Below are 22,949 nucleotides of genomic sequence, written 5' to 3'. Positions count from 1 at the left end.
TGTTTGATCCATAGGGAGGGCGGGGCACAGAAGCCCAGCCCCACGTGTTCACCCCGCCCCTTACATGGGTTTCTGCGGAGCCGGGTTAGAGAGTTGCCCGAAGTCAAAGAGGGTAAGACCGGCTGCAGGAGCTCACATCCTCGATCCTGAAAAGCGTATCAATTGGTAACACACTTATCGGTAAATCAATTTTAAAAAATTGAAGAAATTAAATTAATATGTAAACAGAGCGTTGTAGTATTCTAACAGTTTGGTCAAATATACATAAAGTTAGTTGTTGGTGAGGCCTTTCTTAAAAATAACAATTGAAAATGCAAATGGAAAAGGATTTTGCTTTTAAAGGATACAGTTATATAATAACATATCATTTTTTAATATTATATTAGCTTGCAAACACATTCAACCACCTTGAATGTATCTGATTTAGTCCACATGTTTCCAGTCAGTTAATATGCCCTAACAGTATATTTTCAAATTAGCTAAAATTATATATCCGTCAGCAGATCTGTTTAAAGTCTTTGGAGTAAGTAGCAGATTTGCACACTATTTGGCGGGATTTGTTTACTCATTCTTAATTGTCTGCATATTTGCTCGAGGCTACTCAGGTTTAGATGACGCTTAGTGCCTTAAATTCTCCATTCGATTGAGATCTGGACTTTGCTATGTAGGCTATTAACCATAGAGTGGCTCTCCTGTGTTACTTTGTGTTTGGGATCGTTGTCTGAAAGGTTAAAAAAAAAGCACACAAAAGCAGTTTGCAGTATCTCCGTGTGTTTTCCCCTTTCATTTTTATTTCAATTTTAACAACCTGCCAAGTAGCCTACCTGATGAAGCAAGGACGGGGCAGCTTGTATCCCCACAGCATGCTGCTGTCACCAACACACTTCAGAGAGGTTTTTTCCTTAAGCATTGGCAATGATAGGTTTGTGCCCCAAATAGCGCTTTGAATTTTGCCAAAAATCTCTATCGTTGTGTCATCAGACCAAAAGAGAAACTCCCTCAGGAGGAAACGTTGGGATTCTAGCCTTTGCAGACTATTTACATGTACAAAAACCTATAAATAACACTACAGGAAAAGAAACCCCAAAAGGCATAATTAGACCACTTAATCTTAATCTTGATCTTAAATCAAACAGAACAAAATCTTAATGTATCATTGTAATCCAGAAAGATCTAGTAATTCACACACAGACAGAAATTGCTGTTAAAAGTATACAGAAATACTCTCTCTACTATGTGTGTGTGTTGCCTGTTGTTTGTTAAACCACAGAATCTCACGCAGTTATACAACTCTTGCACCACATTAGAAAATAAATTACGCACATGCTGTAAATCAGCTTAGTGTGTGTGTGTGTGTGTGTGTGTGTGCGTGTGCGTGTGCGTGTGTGTGTGTGTGTGTGTGTGTGTAGCCTTGTTTTCGTTGCAGGACAATCAAACCCATTTCTAGGACAACACATGCTGCTACCCTGGTGACTTAATGCACTCTATGTATGAACAAAGATTGTAAAACACTTTGTGACAATCAGAGCGATGTGACCTTATAGTGTGTATCTTGTTCCTCTTACTGGGAGCTGTAAACATAGCAACATGTTTGCAATATTTAACATCCTTGTCTCTCTTGGGATACAGAATATGAGAGAGATATATCATTTTACGGATCTTTATAGAGTATATGATTATGGTCCCTGAACATAACTTCCTTTTTTACTTGTATTCTTTTACAAGATGGGGACTGAGAATAGAATTTCCTAGAAATTATTAACGGCATGGACAGTAAATGTGTACTACCTCAAAATGTAAATAATCTTCATGGTACAAAATGTAACTATATACAGTGGTATGCAAAAGTTTGGGCACCCCTTAGGAAAACCACTGCATCAGTTTGTCACTTGCTGAGCTTTTGAAGCAGCAACTTCATTTTAACATATGTTATACCTTATGGTAACAGAAACATCTCAGTAGTGAAATAACTTTTATTGGTCAAACACAAACATGTTTATGTGCATTCAAACAAAAATAGGCATGTGCATAAATTTGGGCACCCCTAAGAAATAATTCCATTAATATTTAGTATTGCCTCCTTTTGCTGCAATAACGGCCTGTAGACGCCTCCTGTAGCCACAGACAAGTCCCTTAAGCCTGGCAGGTGGTATTTTGGCCCATTCTTCCACACAAAACGTCTCCAGTTCAGTCAGGTTTCTTGGCCTCCGTGCATGGACAGCCTTCTTCAAATAAATCCATACATTTTCAATGATGTTAAGGTCTGGGGACTGGGATGGCCATTCCAGAACATTGTACCTGTGCTTCTGCATGAATTCCTTGGTGGATTTTGATCGGTGCTTAGGATCATTGTCCTGCTGAAAAATCCAACCCCGGCGTAGCTTCAACTTTGTGACTGACTCTAGAACATTCTTGTCAAGAATCTCCTGGTACTGTAAGGAATTCATGTGGCCCTCAACTTTAACAAGTTTTCCAGTACCTGTGCTAGCCACACAGCCCCATAACATGATAGATCCTCCACCAAATTTTACAGTGGGCAACAAGTTCTTTTCATTGAATGCAGTGTGTTTTTTTCGCCATGCATACCTGTTCATGTTATGACCAAATAACTCAATCTTGGTCTCATCTGACCACAGTATTTTGTTCCAAAATGCTTCTGGCTTGTCCAGATGTGCTTTTGCATACCTCATGCGACTCTTCTTGTGATTAACACTCAGGAAAGGCTTTTTGCACATCACCCTTCCAATGAGCTCTTCCTGGTGCAAAGTACGCTGGATTGTGGAACGGTGAACAACTACACCATCAGCAGCCAGATGTTGTTGTAGTTCTCTGGAGGTGGTCTGTGGCTTCTCTGTGACCATTTTCACCATCCTTCGCCTGTGCCTTTCCCCTATTTTTGTCGGCCTACCACATCTTTCCTTCACACGGACTGTTCCTGTGGCCTTCCATTTCACAACTACGTTTCTGACTGTGGAGACAGACAGTTTAAACCTGTCAGATAATTTTTTGTACCCTTCTCCTAATTTATAATGTTGGATTATCTTAGCTTTCAGGTCAGTGGAGAGTTGTTTTGAGGTCCCCATCTTGCCACTCCCTAAGAAAGAACCTAGGCCAGGCACAGCCAGCTATTACCTATGTTAAATAGCCTTTTTCATGATTGGTTCCACCTGTCTTTGTAATTGAAGGTCTAATGAGCTAATCAAAGCAATTTTGTGCAGCAACCTGTCAGCTATAAATCCGTACAGGTGTTGAAATGAATGCTATTTATAAGGGTGCCCAAACTTTTGCACATCCCATTTTTTGCATTTTATTTTATTATAATAAAACTATGTAATGCTACCCTAAGAATTTTGGTCTGGAAAACACTAAAACGTCTACATCTTTGTAGGAAAACAAATGTTGTTGCTGTGATCTTCTATTATAAAGGAAAAGCAAATTGTCATGAAATCTCAGAGGGGTGCCCAAACTTTTGCATACCACTGTATATTATTAAAGTTAAGTAGAGCTTTTTTCAGATATTGAAAACTCAATTGGTCACTGTCAAACAGTGGGGAAAAATAACAAAGCAAAAGTAGAATAACCATATTGAAAATATCTCCATATCAATTAAGAGGCTGCATTTGTATTATCATAAAAGTGATATCATTATCAGGTATCCTATAATGGAGTAACTGTTGGATAATATTATTATATTTAATAGCAATTCTTTTATAAATGATTACTATAATATGCAACAATGTATAATATTTGATCAGATCATGATATTGTGTTAAATGGTTATCTGTAAAGTAACTATAAATGTCAAATAAATGTTGAAGTAAAAGTACAACATTTCTCTCAGAATTTTAGAGTAGCAGTCTAATCGTGCATGAAAGATAATCACGTAAAATACAACCAATTCAAATGTGTACTGAAGTCATAATCAATAGTCTATATATACAGTCTATGTCATAATCATAATAAAAAACAATATTCGCTCAACATATCTAATTGTTGTTGTACAGTCTTCATCTGAAATATACCAGGGATTTGTGATTGATGTATATGATGTCAATGATTGGTAAATAAATCCCTCTTTTATTTTAAGAAACAAAAACAAAAACGTATGTTGATTTGGTTAAAGGGACTTAACAATCATTAGTGCATGTTTGCATTTTTGCAGAGCATTTTGACGGAGTGAATGATTGTGTCGAGAGTGGCTTGGAAAACTTCCGGCCCTCCCCTTTTCAGCTCTACTTAGGAGCAATAATGTTATATAATATGACCATCTGCGCTTCACGTTGAATGAAAAGTCCCATTATGTGACATAGCCATGGTGAATGCCAGTAAACATATGAACCAGGGTGGGTGATGGATGTAGAACATGTCATGTTACATTATCATTTTTAAATTGATTTGTATTTGTAATAAACGTGTTTTTCTTTTGTTTACTTTTAATATTTTAGTCTGACAGCTTGCTTGCTTGTGCCTGCTTTTATGATGCTTGGTTGAAAAAAAAATAAAAAAAATTACTGAGACACAAGTCACTGACGTAAACCTATACTCTTCCTAGAAATAAAACACTACACTGCAATGTGTTACTGTTTCTGTGTCCATGTGACAGTCTCCATCACAGGACATCTGCTATCTGACTGCACAGCCAAACCGGTGGAAACTATAGGAAATCACGACTATGTAGTGACATCTAGCGGGGCTTTCGGGAACTGTTTTGATAAAGCGATCCATTGTATTTATGTAGTCTGCTAGGCTTTCATTGGTAGTCCACCTAGGCGGCAACATAGGACCAGTGTTGCTCATGAAATGTCATTTTTGAAGAAAACAACATTACTTTAGATGTTACTGAGCTGTGAATGAATTATAAATGAGCAACAAAGAGGCTTTTACATGTGATGATGTCCATGTATTACTAAAACTATATAAACAAAGAGTTGTCTTCCAAATGAATTAACAATACTAGATGTTATCCTGAGACTAAATGTTGATCGTGAATATGAACTCTTTCATACCCTCTTTTTTGTACTCTCTACTTGTAATAATAATTTAGTCGATAGTACGAACCAACAACAACATAACATAAGTAGGCTACATAATACATTAACAAAAATGATTGGCCAACACAAGAACAAGAACAATACTCATTAAATGTCTCACGGTAGTATGTTTGCTCATCATTTTTATAGTCTTCATGGATTACATTTGTATCCAAAGAGATATGTCTGTGTACTAAATCTATATTTTTGTATACACACATTTGCTACTTCTTTTAAAATATACTTCTTTTAAACTTCTCTGTTTCTTTTTACATAATATTATGAATTCTGATCTAGATAAAACTACAGTTAATTTAATTTCCCACGTTGACTCCAACTTTAACCTCTTCATCGACCTAAATTCGTGATGGGGATCACTAGCTTTATCTAATCTGATTGTTTCTGATTGGCTGTTTTTTGCATAAGCCCCGCCCCTGACAGGAACGCGCTCAGGGCTGAATGGTAAAGACCAGAGGGAGTAACCACCATTATCAGACTAGTCAGCTGGAAATGCAACGTTATATCTTATATTGATATCTAAAAAGAAAATGGAACAATGTTAGACTTAGTTACTTTGCGAGGCACAGCCTAACACACCCTGAAAAATGGGAAAAAACACACACCCCAGTTCCACGCCCTCCGCATATGTAATTGGCAGTTGAGGAGCTTTGGGGAATTCACGTCCCGTTTTATTGGTCGATTTTGACAGCAATCACGTCTATTAGGCACACGATTGGCTGAGCTGTTAGGAGGAAGTCTAGTGTCAAAACGTTTCGGGGGATAAGCTTGGAGTTGACAAAAGCGATCTGTCTCAGTTGAAAGATTTTGGACACAGTTTTTTTTTATTTCCAGGTTGTGTCCTGGATACGGACCACGCTGGGAGGATTACGTTATCCGGCTGTGAACCTAATTTCTCCGTGCTGTGCCAAGGACAAGGTCTCACCGTGGACTTGACCACCACCAGAAGGCAGAGAGAGCAAAGTGGGACTTTATTGTTCAAGGCTAGCTAGCAAGCGGCTTGTTTTTGTCTGTATAGCGTGGACCGCAGGCTATATGGCTGCGAATTACGAACCGATATATGGACTTTCAGAAGATGAGGTAAGCCTTAATCTCAACAAAGCCTTGTTATGTAGACACCAGTCATGAGTAGGTGTCTCACTGCCGTAAATAGCAAACACCAACGCTAGCCGTTAGTCAAGCTAACAAGCCCTCTCCCACATTCCATAGTAATGTTCAGGCAGCTGTCAGTTTCCTGCCTCCATGCCTGTGTCCACTAGTTTACTCATTTTAGAAACAGATGCACCCCTTTGCATTCACAGCATTGACATCAAACCGACTGAGTTTAACAGTCTCACAATGCTCTGTATTTCAGTCATTGTCTGCACGACTTGCAGCTCCAACGTGCTATTGTGAAGCCCAGATGTGCAGGGGAGACGTAGGGTTGAGTGGCATGTCAAGCTAAAGCACTCTGTCTGATTTAAACACCGCCTTTTTGTCAGTGATCACAGCTGTTTGATGGTGAGCTCACCGCTAAACGAGTTTAAAGCAGAGGCATGTACAGTACGTCTTGCTCTGTCAACTGAGGTCGATATTTACTTTAGTGGTGAGCTCTGTGTCGTTTTTGACATACATATGTACATCAATAACGTAGTGTAACGTTAATAATATGATGACAATGTTGTTTTAAATAGAAGCACGATACTTACGAGTCAAACATGAGCAGTCTACTAAGTGATGAACAAAATCCTCTTCTAACAGATCAGTCAACTACCTGTCACACATTACCAATGCATTCAGAAATAGCAAGGCTCCAGATGTTTTTCGGGGATGATCCGGATTGATGATTAACAATCATTCTTTCTTTTGTGTATCCATGGTTGTAGAAAACAGAGTTATGGAAATGAATGAGATTTTTAAGTTTGTCAACAATGGACCAACCGGTCACTATTATAGCAGGACGCTGGCACGATTTATTGGACATTTGTCTTCGATGCATTAAATATGAAACTGCCACTAACTGTGTAAATAATCAAAAACTAATGGGGTTGTTTATCTGATATTTTACTGTTAATATTAGGTAGAAGAACAGGTAATGATACACTTTATTTCACAGGCTATCAATGTAACTCAGCCAGTGTGATTGTGTGAAACATTTTTACGAGTTAACTCTTTTCACTTTCATAGCCTTTTTCCCTGTCTGTCATTCATTACTGGAGAAGAATGCCAGTAAAAAAAAAAAAACTCCCCACATGGCAACACTGGCTATTTTTGGTTAATATTCACCATATTGCAGGTATTACATCACCTCATGTGATCTCCATTTGTAGTGGTCTACATACCCAAGATACTGCACGTCCTGAACATTTATAGGCAAACCTCAGGCAAACATTCAGAAATGCTGCTCCCCCTGAACAAGACCATGGCCTCAGGTAACAGCTGGGTTGGGTTGACCCCCCCAAACTCATTCCTTCCTTTTCTCCATTCACTAAGCACCTATAGCATACACCATTATGACCACATTTCCTGTAAGCTATTATCCATTTGAGGATACCCACAAAAAAAGCAGTGTCAATGATCTCTCACCAACACCCCAATTCTTATTGCAGTAGAGAAATGAATTTATCATTTTATTTGATTGAGTTAATCTGTGAACCAACCATACAGCAGTAAAGGGGTTTATCTCAATGTACAGTTGCATTTGGAATTATATTAATAGACTCGTATATGAACTATAATATTGTCATGTTTTGCTATCAAATATTTCCATATAGCTTCTGTTTTGTCATGTACTGGGTTCTTAATGCTGGAGTCTTTCAGGACAGAAATCCTTTTAGGTACAACTCATTCCATTTCTCGGTCAGGGTTATTGACTTCATCATGCAGGTTCATCATGCAGGTTCACATAATGTGTGGGTTGATAAAGCGCTTGGCAATTATTCAGAAGAATTTAATGTCGTTTAATGGAATTGAATCATGATGACTTCTAATACTGGGTACACAATTAAGTTATCTGAGTTGATAATGCAAGCACATATTAACTCAATTCCATATGGAAATGTCGTGAAATACTAAAAGGGAAACTTATTTAAGGTTTTGATTTTAGATCGCACTTTGAATGCACTCAACAAACTGTGAATATATAGACATTTTTTATTTGTTACTTCTTGATAATTTCAGTTGTAACTTGTGTGAATTTTGCACTCAAATTCTTTATTAAATGAGAAAATACTTTCTACATTTCTTTAAAAAAAGTTCTTAATTCACACAGGAGTATACAAAAATAGGTGTTACCATGTGGTTATAGAAAACGATATAGTTATCAAGACATGAGATTACATAGTGTGGGAAGAAGTATGTGACCGCATGGCCCAGCACGATTGGACTTATTGTATCATTTTTTTCTATGAATTTGATTTTATGTTTTTCTGCATCATCTTTTTCTTCTGCAGAATGAAACGAGAGTGCTGCGGGTTAAGGTCATTGCAGGAATGGATCTGGCCAAGAAAGACATCATCGGAGCGAGGTGAGCATCACAGGATTTCTTTTTTTTTTGATGACACACCAGAAGATGCTGGCTTTATCAGAGGTTCCTTAGAAGATGTTATAATGTCATCATTGTGTATTCAACAGCCTGGTCAGTGCTTCAGATCAGCATCTCATATGCACCTCTTTTGTCAAATGTAGTCTTATATTTTAATATGTTGGCTGGGGTTTGACTCTATAAAACTCACATATGTATATTGTTATTGTATGTTATTTTGATAACTGTTATGTAACACACAATATTTATGTGAGGGAAAGCAAACACAAGCCCAAGTTCAGGACCTGTATGTCAGTGAGTATAGCATCCTGCCATTTGAGGAACTCCTTTAGTCCTTTCAACCTTGGCCAGCAGAGTGTTATGACTACACTTCCATACAAAGACCTTGACCACCAAGTGTTAATCAATCATTACCTACCAGCCTCTCCTATTCGACTCATTAGTCATAACCCACGTTTATGATAGTTAAAGCATTTGAGTAATACTTATACACCCCCACGTACTTACTCACACGTAGGAAGACATGTTTAACTTACACTGTTGTTGGTTTTGAATGCTCATCAAGGGCCCTTTTTTCTTTTGTTGTCAGACCTTCTTTCTTCCTGTGCGATTCTGTGATGATGAGTAACCCACTCTTATCATAACTTTTAAGCAATGTTACATAATGTCCCTCTGTGGATTTGTATTTCAAATCTTTTTTCTTTTTGATTTGCGTGGCTAAGAGCTGTGACTCCCTATAAATTGAAATGACCCACCATTGATTGCTGCTAAACCATTACGTCTATGGCCTAAATTTAAGGATAATACCTTTTTATTTATTTAATTGGTTCAGATTAAATGACTGATCCATTCATGCAACAGTTGGAATGACCGACAACCCTTTTATAATAGAGATTTGTTTACCCTTCAGGAAGTCATAGGCGGCCATTATTTTCAAAGGCACATTCAGTGACCTATTGTTTGTCTTCTCCTGGGCATTCCTTGCGACGCTTGTATTGATGTTCTTTGCTAGCCTATAAAAAAATGAGATTATATCTAGGGAGCGTCATAAGCTTTAGTGCGTGATGTTTTTTCATATTCATTCTCAACAACTTGAAGAAAATTCTCATGCTAAAATACATTTAGCACTGCTGCAATCATGCTGTGCCATGATATCTCAGTGAAGATCGCATATTTACATTCTTTAACTTGTGCTGGTAAAAAGCAAGCTGGATGGAAAAAAACACCCATTTGTAGCAAAGCCATGCCATTAGAATTCAATTATTCTACCCGAGATACTGTAATGGAGAAAAAAAGACACTTGGTATCGGGCTGAAATCAACATGATCGGTCGAAAGCCTCATCTCAATCTGAACACTGTCACTACTGTGGTTTACAGAAATGCATTGTATCTGAGCCATGAGAGAGAGAACAGTGTCCGAGGAAGAGACTCACAGTTTAGCGCTGTGTGACTGCTACTCTTGTTAGCATCCTGATGCCCTGCTGGCAGGACAGTGCCGTGTTGCTCAGGACAAATGTGAAGGGTAATGAAGAAGCAGTGAATGAGGTCTGAATGTGTGGCTACTGACTGCCTACCACAGGAGACAGTGCTGACTTGGCAGTCTGTCCCCTCATAAGATGCTCAAACAGTGCTGGCTTGTTTCCTTTCCTCCTCTTTTAATGCTTCTAACTCGTTCCTGTTGCTGCTACTTTGATCCATTGTGTTTCGACCCTGTTATTTTGGCCTGAGTGAAACACCCTGAGGTTTTGTTTTTGTTCTCCTAAGGTGTTGATAGAAACTTGAGGAACTTGAATGCAATCAAACAACAAGTGGACCTAGCTACAGTTTAAATCCAGCGACCCATGCACGCTTTCATCTCAATGTTGACTTGAAGTAGCCGGTCTCCTTCAGCAGCATTTCTGTTGAACGAGGGAAGGAGACAAGAAGGAGTCTCAGTGCAGCCGAGATACAGTAGGCCCATTGTTTTAGCTTAGTCACAGCACATCACAGCACACCAGAAACGCAGTCAGAGGCTGTGGGCTTCCTGGAAGACATAAATTACCAATCAAGCAACAGCAGTTTTGCTCAGGATGCATTTGCTGTTCATTTTTTATATTGCCCATCCCTTGTGCCCTTTTCCCTTTTGCGCCTTCTACTTCCCAAGAAAATATGGGATGCGCACTTACTGGCAGACCAAATCGAATTTTGGAAATATTAATACCAAATTGTATTGCTGCCTATATCAAGTTGGCATGGCTAAGAATCCCTGGAAACTGATGATGGCTAATCTGATTTAAAAGGCATTCATAGAGGGTTTGAAATGCGATTCAAATCGTGTCTTGCCACTGCAATCAAAATGTCATTTTCTTCTCATAGGGAGCACGGGGAAAAGAGAGATTTGGTGAGTGAAAGCTAGATATAGTGTTGGTGTGTTCTGAAATAACTTATGTAACAGATGGTGAACACATTGATTTAAGTTATTTCAAGAAACCTTGCTCAGGAGCAGAAAATGGCAAGGAAAACAGAAGCATTATGGGAAATCTTTGACCCTTTTCTTTGAGTCAATACATCGATTTGTGGAGAACATTGATCAGCTAATCTTTGGATCTACTACTAATATTTATCATTTAAAAACAAGACATTTGATGATAATTTGCAGCTCTAGGATATTGTGATGGGCATTGTTTTCAATTTCTTTTATATTATAGACAGAAAAATACGATTAAACGCAAATCCAAACTAACCTTTCGTCTTTCAATGTGTAATTAGTGTTATGTGTTAAGGTTTTTAGCACATTGTTTGCTGTGATCAGTTAAATGTGTGTACCATAGAACACTTCAAATAAATAATGTATCGTTTTTATTTATCTGCACATCAAAATAGTATCAATAGTCAATCAATAATGGAAATAATCATTAGTTTAAGCTCGAAAGTCAGGTACTGTATTATAATCTAAATTGCACGTTGTGTTTCGTTGAATTATTCCGAGCTACCGCTGTAGGATAGTTCTCTTCTTTTGTTGCCTACAACAAAAGACTTTTAAAATGCGAACAATACAGAATCATGTGTACAGTTATTGAGCCCCTCTGCCTGTTTGTGTTGATAGTGCCGCCTACTACTGTATGTGCATTATGTAATACACGCATTGTTGCGCCGAGAATAGTCACATCAACAATACATATGTGTGTGTAGAAGTGAAATAAGAACAAGCAGCAAATCATGTGTACGGGTGATTTTGTTAGCCATGGTTGGTTTTATGCAGGAAGTGATTAAACAATGTCCAATGTCACTACCACACACAAACTTGGGAGACGTTTTTCCTCTCAGGGAGGTTTTGGAAAGGTTATAACCTGACTTTGTTTCTCGGTGCCTACTGGGACTGGGATCAGTAGAGTAATTGGTCTGTGTGCTGAAAAGTGTGGCTCTGCCTCTCTATCCAGAACTCACTGGAGATTTTCTACCCTGTCAGCACCTTCAAATAAACCAATTGGCTATTTTTAAGTAGCACACAGTCACATACTCTGCTCACTTTTTTCACTGCTCACCTCAAAATGTTTTGCAGTTCCTATTTTTAGCACTCTGCTTTGTCAATAAGACATTATAGCCTTATCTCAAAATACCCGAATGGAAGCAGGTTTTTTTTTTCTTTTTTTCTGCTGGTGTGTTGGTGGCAGACTCAGGTTTCAGCTCTGGGAACAATCGGAGTGTAGCCTCACAGTATATGCTCTGGAACCTGCTGATAATGTGATGATACAAGTGAATTTGGACTTACCTCACATGAGGCACACTAGGCTTTACAAACACACTATGATTTTAACCATGTGTTTTTAATGGTAAAAGATGGATAGGCCAGGTATTTAAGGTTGCCACTTGCCACAGGTTTATCAGGTTTTAGCTTTTTACTCAGATAATTACAGATTTAAATCATAATTTTGTCAAGTTTTTTGAATAAAAACTATTTTATATATATATATATATATCTTGGAAGAAATTGGAAAAACATTGTTTTGATATTGAAAAGTATGCATCTTGTCAGCAATGCTATTTTTTATAAATGTGAGATATTATTTGATAAATACTCGTACGACTGTGAGGAGAAGATTCGTACCTGTGAATTTGCTCAAGCTGTTAAAAAGCGAGAACTGTGAAAAGCTCAAGATCATTTATTTTCTCGCCACTGACTTTGTAAAATGTCCTGTTTTTTTTTTCCTGCAGCGATCCTTACGTCAAACTTTCCCTGTACGTTGCGGATGAAAACAAAGAGCTTGCCTTAGTCCAAACAAAAACCATTAAAAAGGTAAGTCCTGATGTAAGAACGCCTCTGTAGCATGTAGTAACTTCGTTATTCTGCTGTTTCCATTCTCCTCCTACATCTGCACTGCTTATTACTGTACAGCCACTTTATGTTTACTGCCATTTTCAGTCACAGTGTTGAGGTCCGAGACTTTCCCAATCACACCCGTCACGACTACCGCGCTTCCTTTAAATCAAGGCAATCGTGTAATCTTTAGGGTCGTTACCCACAGGAAAGCACCAGAGGCAGTGCTTCCTTCTTCTCAGTACAGTGTTGAGGGTGAGCCCTTTTCCCCCCCAGTGGCCTATTTTGGGGAGGAAATCTATTCACAGCAGGGGGAGCTATTACTTGCTATTCTTGTAGAGTACATTCAGATGATATTTTAAGGTTAAAGTGGGCTGTGATTTTATACGTTCCCTGCTCATGTTGTGGAATGCTCTGGTCTATACGATTACAAGTGTCTATAGTCTATAGATCCCATATTGTAATGCAGAATCATATTCTACCGTACCTGTTATATAAAACATGTGGGGTGCAACACTGTGAAGTAGCCGGACTTAGCATCTTATATCTTTGTGAATGACTGCTTTCTTGGTTGTTTAGGTTAGCTCCATGTAGCTGCCAACCAACCCTCTGCTGGAGTCGTCAGCTCGGGCCTCCATGCAGGCAGACATATGCTGCCAGTGGCCATGGTTGCCTTTCTGGATATAAATAGCTGACAATGCACTGCTATGTGGAGCAGAAAATGAAGCATCCCTACTCGGCTTTTCCATGAGCTCTATGTGTCTTTAAGTGGGACACCTTTGATGGCATCTTTGTCATTGGAGAGTATGGCTTGTGGCATGAAAAATAATGATACAAACAGCCATGCTTGACCTGCATCAGTGCTAATGACAAACATTGTGTTTTGGTATGCTTTTCTGGAAATTCTCCTTATTACATCAGGAAGAATCTGACTTTATGGCTTTTTGTCAAAGGGCAGTGGGTTCATTTGTAATTGTCATCTCCTCAGCTGTTTTAACAGAGATGTTATTTTATCGCAGCCGTAAAATGTCGTAAAGTGTTTATTAATCGTAGTGGCTTGTGACATTCTGGTGTTTAAGTCATTTCAATCGTCGAAGGAATTTTAATGAGATGTGTCACATAGTTCTGAGTCTGAGAAAAAAAATGTGTGAGGCAGAAGGAGACAGTCTGTGCATCTGCATACTGAGCTGATTCATCCAGAAAGTGGATGAAAATCCTCATGGCTGTTAATCCAGGGACTAATGCCAGTCACCGGGACATGTTAGCTACAAACATGCTCAACGTAAGGGGATCACTCACGCACAAGATTGAACCCAATTTCTCGCTTGGGCTCCGTCTCTAAGTTAGATATGTTTTATACATCTGTTTTGTTACCTGTGTTTAATACAGATAATTAATCAACAATCCAACCCTGTCTTTGCTTTGTTTTTCAGACCCTCAACCCCAAATGGAACGAGGAATTCTACTTCAGAGTGAGTTCAGGTTTTAAACTCTTTGGGGTGGATTCATAGAAGGGTTGTATGGCTTTTGCAGCAGCTAGACACGGACAAATAAGACACTGCCAAGCAAAGGGCTTCTTAGTGCACCTGATCAATAAGGCAAATATTCTTCTAAGGAATATTTTTGCAGATACAGTCCAATTCACAAATACTAGCACTGAAGACTCACACAGTTATGAAGTCTAAGAGTTGATCGAGCACATTTATAATTTTTTATTATACTTTATTTCAATTATTTTGGCTGTTGTCACGAAAAAATACATAAATAAACAAGTGAGTTTAGGACTATAGCTGCACTTACTCTCACCCTAATAACCGAAGAATCAGCCCAGAGCACATTTATACTTTTCAAACATTGAGACTGGGCAGATAGCGATGCAAATGATGAACAATCCATGGTACTGTCAGTAGCAGCAATCCATTCTTTTATGATTTCGCCCCTCACTGTGCTTTATTATGTGTCAGATTCCCTTCCTTCCCAGAACCCTCCTCTATGCTAGCCTGTCATTGCACTTGTTTACTCTTGAGTGGTAGTGTTAGAGTTGTAAATCTTTGGTTGCAGTTTAGTCTCACCTCTGACACTGTAATCATACTGACAGTATTGGACTTTGGAAGCTTATCTACATGTGTATGATTACTGCCTGCTATTTATGAAAGAATTACAGTTTAGTCCTATGCTACACAATTTAGAGATTGACTACCTTCTAGTCAAAGTAATCGTGAGGTATTGTGATTGAGAAGCAAACACACAGTTGCTCACAAAGTGTTTGTATGTATCTGCTTTGGCTCTATAACCACTGGATGGCTGCTGTATAATCACTGCTGTTGTTTTGTTGCCACACAGGTGTGTCCGCAGAATCACAGGCTACTCTTTGAGGTGTTTGATGAAAACAGATTGGTAAGCTTCACACTTCATAACCTCGGATGCATATATCACACCAATTTGTTTTTGGTTCAGTCTGTTATGTTTTGACAGCTTTTGATTTTATTTATTTCCACCCACAGCAAAACCTGAAGCCTCTTTTTAATTTTCTTCATGCAATTTATTTTCCGCTTGATAATATTCAGACCTCAGTATTAAGACTGGTTCCATTTCTCTTTGGTGATAATGGGGTTCTCCAGTGATCATTTCTTAATAGTGATGTGTCAATTTTGTTATGTGACACATAAAGTGGGATGATTTATGGGATGTTTGGTTACTTCATCATAGAAACCCTTATCAACACCCTGTGCCGTCACAGTTTGAATCTTGTGAAATATTGCTAGATTTGATATCATAGGATTTCAACAACAGGTTAGGTCAGAAAACAAAAACACTGCAGTACACATGGAAGAAAAATAGACAGTGTACAGTCTGTGCATCTTATAGTTTTATTGCTATAATTTAAGGTTGTAGTGCACTAACAACACCTACTTTCCCCTTGTGCCAAATCTCTCCAAATTCCACCACATACTAGAACACTGGTTTCCTTCATTTGTTAAATTAAGCCTGTTGTGGGCTCTCAGTTGCCATGACAACTAGATTAGGGGGTTTAGGGCTGCAGTAATATTTGTTTATTATGGATGCACAGTAACTCTGGAGTCTGTGTTCTCAGTTTGATGTCTGATAAAACAAACAGCGGATGCAGCCCAACATAGTGTTGATGTTCTTGGCTGGATGGAGCACATTCTGTCTGGGCCTCGCAGGCTAAGATGTTAGAGGCTAAGAGTACCCGTGTGGGAGGTCCAAAGATTTCAGATTCTGATTTCAGTTACTTTTGTTACACCACATAGTGCAGTTTTCCTCATAACTCAATAAAGTTAAGGTACATGTTATGATTAAATCCCATTCAGTCATTTAAATGTCCATGCATTGTACGTGATAAAATCAGTGCACACACTGGTGTTGTGTACGACAGCTGTGATTTTGTGTGGCTCAGTCTGCAGGGAAGAGAGCAGCTTTGATTTTTCGTCAGTACAGTGGGAGCTCTCAGCTGCCGTATAGAAGAGGAAAACACAAGCCCAGTACAGGGTGTCTGAAGCCTAGTCCTCTCCTTATATGTCTGAGGAGCTGCTTTTGTGACTATCTCAAGGTGCATGCCAAGGCAGCTCCTTCCCGCTGGCCAGTATTTGTTTTAAGGTACTGCTTGTCTCTTGCGTCCATTATATTTATGGTCTATTTGTCTGCCAAGATGAATTGTTTGTCTAACCATTCGGTTACAGCATGTATGATAGATCACTTATGAGTAATAAATGAGATGCTAATGCAGTAGATACCCTCAGCTAATCTAAATGCCTACAAAATATAGGAGAACTACATATCAAGCTGACAGCTAACATCGAATGTAACAGATAGGTTGAATAGACCTCCAATACAGTATGGTGCTTTGTTTGAAGCAGACGTGTTGCGTCATTTGGCAAGCTGGGCTCACTGCCATTGGACCACACATTGGCATTTTGTTTCTTTAAAACAGAACATTCTCCATAACATTTCACACACACATTTATTGACTGTACCTAACACTGTTAGCAGTGTGTCATCGCAAAGTGTAACTGGTTGCCAAGCCACAGCTTCTTCTTGCTCTACAGTCTTTTTCTTCTTGCTGTTTCTCTACCTCAACTTTTTTTTTATTCGTCCTCTTCTTTGTTGCACTTTTCCACTGCGGTTCACTTTCAGTGACTTGGCTAGTTACAGATGGATACGGTGATGCACTGAGGACTAAACCGTACTTAGAATTAGTAACAGTTTTTGGACAATGCAGTTCTGAAAGGCCAAATTATTCTCAACTCTCTGTCAGTTCAGTACAATGAGGCAGACAGTTCACCAACTAATGTAGCACAAAACACCCATTTACTGATCCACTGGTGAATTTCAGCAGTATTAAGACATCTCTCAAGAATGAGCAGTACTGTATGTTTTTTTAGTCTCTAAATTTCCCCTCTGTGGGAGGATTAAGGGTATATTCTTCTTCTCTCTCTTAATCAATTTGACCTGAAGCCAAATAGTACATTAGCGCTAAGCATCATCATTTTTTGTCTGATTTCGGTATTGCAGACAACGATCACAGCTGATCGTATCTTGGGTAGTTTTTGGATCCAAACGGTGGCTTATAAAACCACCAGACAGTTTAGTGTTTGGCAGTGTCTGGGAGATGGCTTAGTCTATCCTGTTTGAAGAAAACTTGGATGCTTTCTCCAGAGAGGGCTGTGCCTTATCAAAGCTGCAATCTTTCATATATTCTGCTCTTCACTCTGCCTCTTCCTTTTTTTAGGCCCATTTTTAGAAACAACTTCCTTATACTTTGTTTTTGTTTTGTTTCCAAGCTACAAGAGACAACAGGGTTTAATTTGTCCTCCAGATTTCTTGATAAATGTAGCATTTCTAGTGTGACAATTTAGTAAGGACATCTTTGCTTCCTGTTGTGACCATTACCTAAAAGGATATGGATGGTACATTGTCTGTTTGTATACAACAGATTTATTGGGGCATTCGGTGATTTTTTTCTTATCTTTCTTGATACCCACCCTTTCCTGGGGGACATGGCAGGATGCTCAGGCAGATCAGTACTAGTAGAAATGTTGATGTCATGGCCAGAGATCTTCTTGCGATGGATAACACCAGTTGCTTTGCCATTTGGGAGAGCCAATGGCACCTTTCTTGACCCCTTACTTCCAGGTCTTTGCAAAAAAACCACACCTGTCTTTTAAACTCTGCCCTCATTTGGTCTTAACTGCACACACACAGATTTTTGTAACTGCATCTGACACGTTGTGACACAGTTTATGGTAATGAGATCGGAGCTAATGTCAAAATCAAAAGGTAAATTATTGAGATTCAAAACTGGCAGACCTAAGAGTTTGGTCATTGATGGGAAGTGGGGTGTGTTTGGAGGGCCAGTTGGCACTTGACGGCAGCATGGGGTTGTAACTTGAGGTGCTGGGGCCATTTGTGGTCACATGACTTACAAGCAACCCACTGTCACCTCGGAAACCAGGAGCGCCGGCCGCTCTTATCCAATCATGTCAGGAATGCTAGCCGTCACTGGGCTCAGGCTATTTCTGCTGTCTGTTGCTTGTGCTTGGTAGTGCTAAGAGTTTGGCATACAGGGATCCTTCTTCTCCCCCCCCCACTTACCCACTTAGTACGCAGTGTAAAGTTGTCAGCTCTTTTGCAATGGCTGTTCAGTTTTTGTGTTGCCGCTTATTTCCTTAATAGAGTTTACTGTGGAAGGAAAGTTGGGAAAGAGACTCATAGAGAGTGGGAGGGGAGGGGGGTGGGGTGAGGGAAAGTGGAAGAAAAAAAAAAGGGGGATCAGTCAAACAGCCAGCCAGAGGAGAGAAGTGGGCGACACTAAGAGACAGACAGTGGATCCAGAGGAGAGTAGCAAACAGCCTGTCAGGGAGAAAGTGAGAGGGAAAGGGAGCTGCGGGACGTTTGGTGAAAATGGCTCAACGTCTGCGTTTGTACTTTGGCTCAGGCCGCAGTAACACAGCCCCGGAAATACTGGAAGGAGACTCTGAGGATCAGCAGGGAGACAATGATGTGGTAACGATGCTCCGCATGCAGCCACCTCCAGATTCCACGGAGTCAGCTGCGTCACATGCTCCACCAAGAGCTTCGCGGTTAGAGCCTTCGCTTAAACGCAGCTCCTCCATGTTCATACCCCAGCTCGCCTCCTACACTGAGCCACGGCCCACCAAGAGCTCCTCTATGCACATCTCGCTTCAGCGTTCCAATGGATCAACTAATGGAGATTCTCGTGGTCATACTGCTGATGACGATGTCCCGCCACCCTGTTATACTCCTCCAGGACCGGCGCCTGCCTATACCGAACCACAAGTCCAAACAGACTTTCCACGACAGCCGCCACCTCCGTACTACAGCCCAGAAACTTTAAACTCGCAAGCTCTTCCAACAGAGCAGAACCTGCCCAAACGCAGGGTCTTTAATATTGGCGCCAATGGCCATACTATGTACAGCAGGGGCCAACCTGGTATCAGTGTTGGTGGTATTTGCATCCAGAAAAACTCTGCGGATGGTTCTGATACCCAACATTTCAGAATCCACCCTTATGGGGGCACTGGATGGTCTGTCCAGCAGCAGAGTTTGGACCAGTGCTCTGTTGTTAACGGTGGAACACAGAGACTAGTGTTTCAGCTCCAGAAAAACCCTAACCAGGACCAGAGCCAGGGCAGGCCACAGGCTGCTGCATCCCAGGCAGAATCCACAGATGTTGGCTTTACCAGCTCAAGAGGTAGCCAGGTGGTACGTTACCCCAGGATACGACTGGAGAGAAGATCATCGCATCAGATGCCGTTGCTGGAAAATCAAAACCAAGAGACTTGTGCAGATGGCAAAGTTAAAGAGAACCAAACAGACACTGAGACGGAGCAAATGGAAGCAAGAAACACAGCTAATGGTTGTACTTTCAAAATCAGTGGGGAGTCTTCCAGGAGGCAGCCGCATTTCAAGATCTATTTTACTCCAGGCGGAGGTGGAGATCAGGATGTGAGCCTCTGCAATGAATCCACCAGGAATAATCCCAAGGTAAAGATTGAGATGAGATGTGCACGATGTGTAGTTTTGATGATGAAGATAGCACTTTCAGAATGAATCATAAACAATAACAGTGGATAGGTCATCTTACTCAGATGACATTTAGTTGAACACATGATGGCTTGTGTGTTGTCTTGCCAAAAGAGAGAGTATGCATTACGTAGGTCCATGGGTATGAGAAGTAAGATTCAGGCCCATAATTGTGCTACCTAAATTATGAAAATGGTGTAAGGTGTCTTGCATATTTAATATCTAATTTGTCACTCACTTAATCAAGCTGCGAAGAGCTCTGTATGGTGCTGGAAGCGGGTGGTGACATTTTGGGAAGTGAAAAGCACAGACGTGGTTCTCTAAAGCTAAATCACAAAAACACACACTGGCTTTCCTTCACTTTGAAACCACAGGCATTTGAGGTTTTAGACACATCAGCCAATTCACTCATGAAAGGAAAAGCAACAACAGGCTTATGGATGAATGGATCATTTCTCCCCATGCACTTGTTGTCTTCTGTTTCACAGAAATGTGACACTTAAGTTTGTTAATACCCTTAACTGCAGCCAGTGCTCTTGGAGAGTTTGCTGTTTCTATCTTTAGTCTGTTTCTAGTGCGGTTGTTGATTTTGAGAGCGGGAGGCGGCATGTCTTCCTTGGCTCTAGGCTGCTATGGATCCGTATCCTCGCAGCTGCTCCACGAGTGATTAAGAAATAAAGATGTCATTATGGGCCAAACTTCAATCAAAAGTTTAACAAGCCTTAAGAACCTTTGATTTGTGAAAGTCCTGTGATGTTTCTGCCCGTTCTGCCCCCATGTGTAGCTCAAACTTCTGGAGCAAAACAGATCTGAAAGTTGAACTTTTTAATTAGTGTGTCATATTACCTTATCATTCACAGCCTTCTTCTTAATTACATTCTTTACCACACTCCTCATGTTCTTTCTGGTTTGCAGCTCTTAAATAATAAAAAGGATTACTAACCGTATATATAGTAGGTGTGTCTCAAACAGAAACGTAACTATTGTGCCTCACACTTATACAGTCTGGACAATTTAGTTTCCCAGTGCTTTGGCTTGAGAAGAATCCTCATGGCATCTTTGATACTGAACACAAAATGATTATCTACTACAACAAGGAGATTCTATTAAGTTTGTGTAGTGCGTCACAGTGCCCTAGGGCCTACACCCAGCTTTTATTACCTGATTAACATTTTGATTAACCAGTTACTGTTCTCTTGCATCCTGACCATTAACTTTAAATCCACAATAAACTTTAAATCACCATTGTTGTTTTTCTCACTCGGGGTGGGATTGGCTTGCTGATATTGGCTGTTCCACACAAAAGCATCTTAATAGATTTGAAGTCTTATGTTTGACCACCATAGTTGAATGCATTCCACACATCATTAGCTTTCCCTTTTCTTCTAAAGACACTTGGTGTGACCCCAGGGCATTCCCTGTTCTCCTGCAACAAGGGAATCCTCATTTAGACCATAATGACAGGTCTTCCCCAACTGGTAGCCTACAGTTTGTGTGCCCCCTTTTTAGAGCATGGTATACTACGGGTGTGTGTTTTGTGTGTGTGTGTGCCAGCGAGACTAGCTGCAGACAGCTATGCCCTCGTTACAGCCCTGCCTCAACGTCATTCACAAAGAGCTTCTGCAGGCCACTGGGCTAGCTATATTTACCTGAGACAGGATTCTGGATGGATGAGAGGGGGGTTCTCTTTTTATTTTGGTCCAGTATCGTTGATGAGGGTTTCTAATTTCTATTGTTTGGAGGGGGTCAGCCCTGATCTTTGATACAATGCATGGCATTGTAATTCTATGTCTCAGCACCGAGACTGAGTAGTTGAGACAACCTTTTCTCACTTCAGTGCCGGCCTGGACCCGCTCCAGGTTTCTGTATGTCATAAACTCTGTCTGTTACCACCTCTTCATAAACATCTTCTTGGCAGCTCAGGGCAACTACAGTTAGCATTGCTTGATGCAGGCGAGCTGATGTGTGCGAAGGCCAGTTTGGTTTCCATTTGTATTTCTGTTCTTAGATCTGTGTGTAAGAATGGGTGAGCTATGTTGGGGCCATTTTCAGATGTTACCTGTGGCCTGAAGCGGTGTGACAAAGGTTCTTTGGGTGGGGAAAAGGGTAAACCAGTAGAGAAGTAAGTGGAGAAGCTCAGAGCTAAATGAAATAAGGGGCATCAATTGTTAAAAAGAAAACCCAAATCTGTTAAATGAAGCAATATGTAAACAGTGATGGAGGCAATGGTCACTCAACAACCATTATACCTTCACTGTGGTCGGGTCGCTGCAGGAAGATTGAGGTTTCTATTTTGCTAGCTAGACATCAAAAAGTCCAGTATGGCTATTTTAGGTTCTAGGAGTTTGGCAAGTCTGTACGTGTTATCTGCCGTGTGAGATGGGTGATGTTTACAGGTGGTACGTTATGGGCAGGTTTAGGACCATACTGTGAGACGAGCAGCAAAAGAGTAGAATCGAACATTTGTTTTGCTCTTAAAGTGCAGGGTCCTAGAGTGCTGCAGGAATGATTCCCAAAAACCCAGAGATAACATTTTTGCACTTAAGTTTCCCGTCTCTCAAGTCTGAAGTTAAGAGGATTTGGTCCAAACTGGGTGAAGCACTGCAGAACTGTTGAAGTTTGTTATTTCTTAAGGATGGTTGGTGAATGAGGCCCATTGTTTCTGATGGAATGTTGTTGTGAATTTCTCAAGTCTCTTTTCACTGCTTTTAAAAATACAAATCAAATTGCATTCACCTCTATTGTCCTGGGGTTGAGGCAGAAATCCCAGAGGAGGATATATAAAACCCCTAACATATCTGCGGACAACTAGTACGTGACATGTACGTTTGATGGGTGAGCTGATATAATTCAGATTTATTCTATTACTTTTTTGAGCTGTTTTACAATCCTTCATCTGTCTCTTTCACTCCGCGTCCCTCCTCCTGTTGGTCGTCAGCGGCTCCCTCCCTCTCTGAGTGTAACCTGGCCCTGGGAGGCAGCTGCAGGCTCAACTGTGACCCTTTGATGACTCTG

The 22,949-nt window shown here is 40.2% G+C and overlaps 1 protein-coding gene across 9 annotated transcripts in view; it reads left to right on the top strand.

The window, feature by feature from the left end:
- The first annotated feature begins 5,798 nt into the window (after positions 1-5,798).
- Positions 5,799-22,949, top strand: part of nedd4l (NEDD4 like E3 ubiquitin protein ligase) — a 43,526-nt gene continuing 26,375 nt past the window's right edge. For 6 of the 9 annotated variants that reach the window (XR_010166284.1, XM_063889519.1, XM_063889516.1 and 3 more), the window contains exon 1: positions 18,761-19,895. Coding sequence is in view for 8 of the 9 variants with exons in the window: in XM_063889519.1 (XP_063745589.1) it covers positions 18,792-19,895 (1,104 nt within the window). In the remaining variant the exon portion in view is untranslated. Of the gene's footprint in view, positions 6,129-8,479; positions 8,554-12,766; positions 12,849-14,302; positions 14,342-15,212; positions 15,267-18,760; positions 19,896-22,949 lie in introns of those variants that run through there. The other 3 variants (XM_063889522.1, XM_063889521.1, XM_063889520.1) reach the window with 1 other exon arrangement.

The sequence above is a fragment of the Eleginops maclovinus genome, chromosome 8 (genome assembly GCF_036324505.1).
Source record: "Eleginops maclovinus isolate JMC-PN-2008 ecotype Puerto Natales chromosome 8, JC_Emac_rtc_rv5, whole genome shotgun sequence".
Classification (NCBI taxonomy): Eukaryota; Metazoa; Chordata; class Actinopteri; order Perciformes; family Eleginopidae; genus Eleginops; species Eleginops maclovinus.
This window is presented reverse-complemented; position numbering and strand designations above follow the sequence as displayed.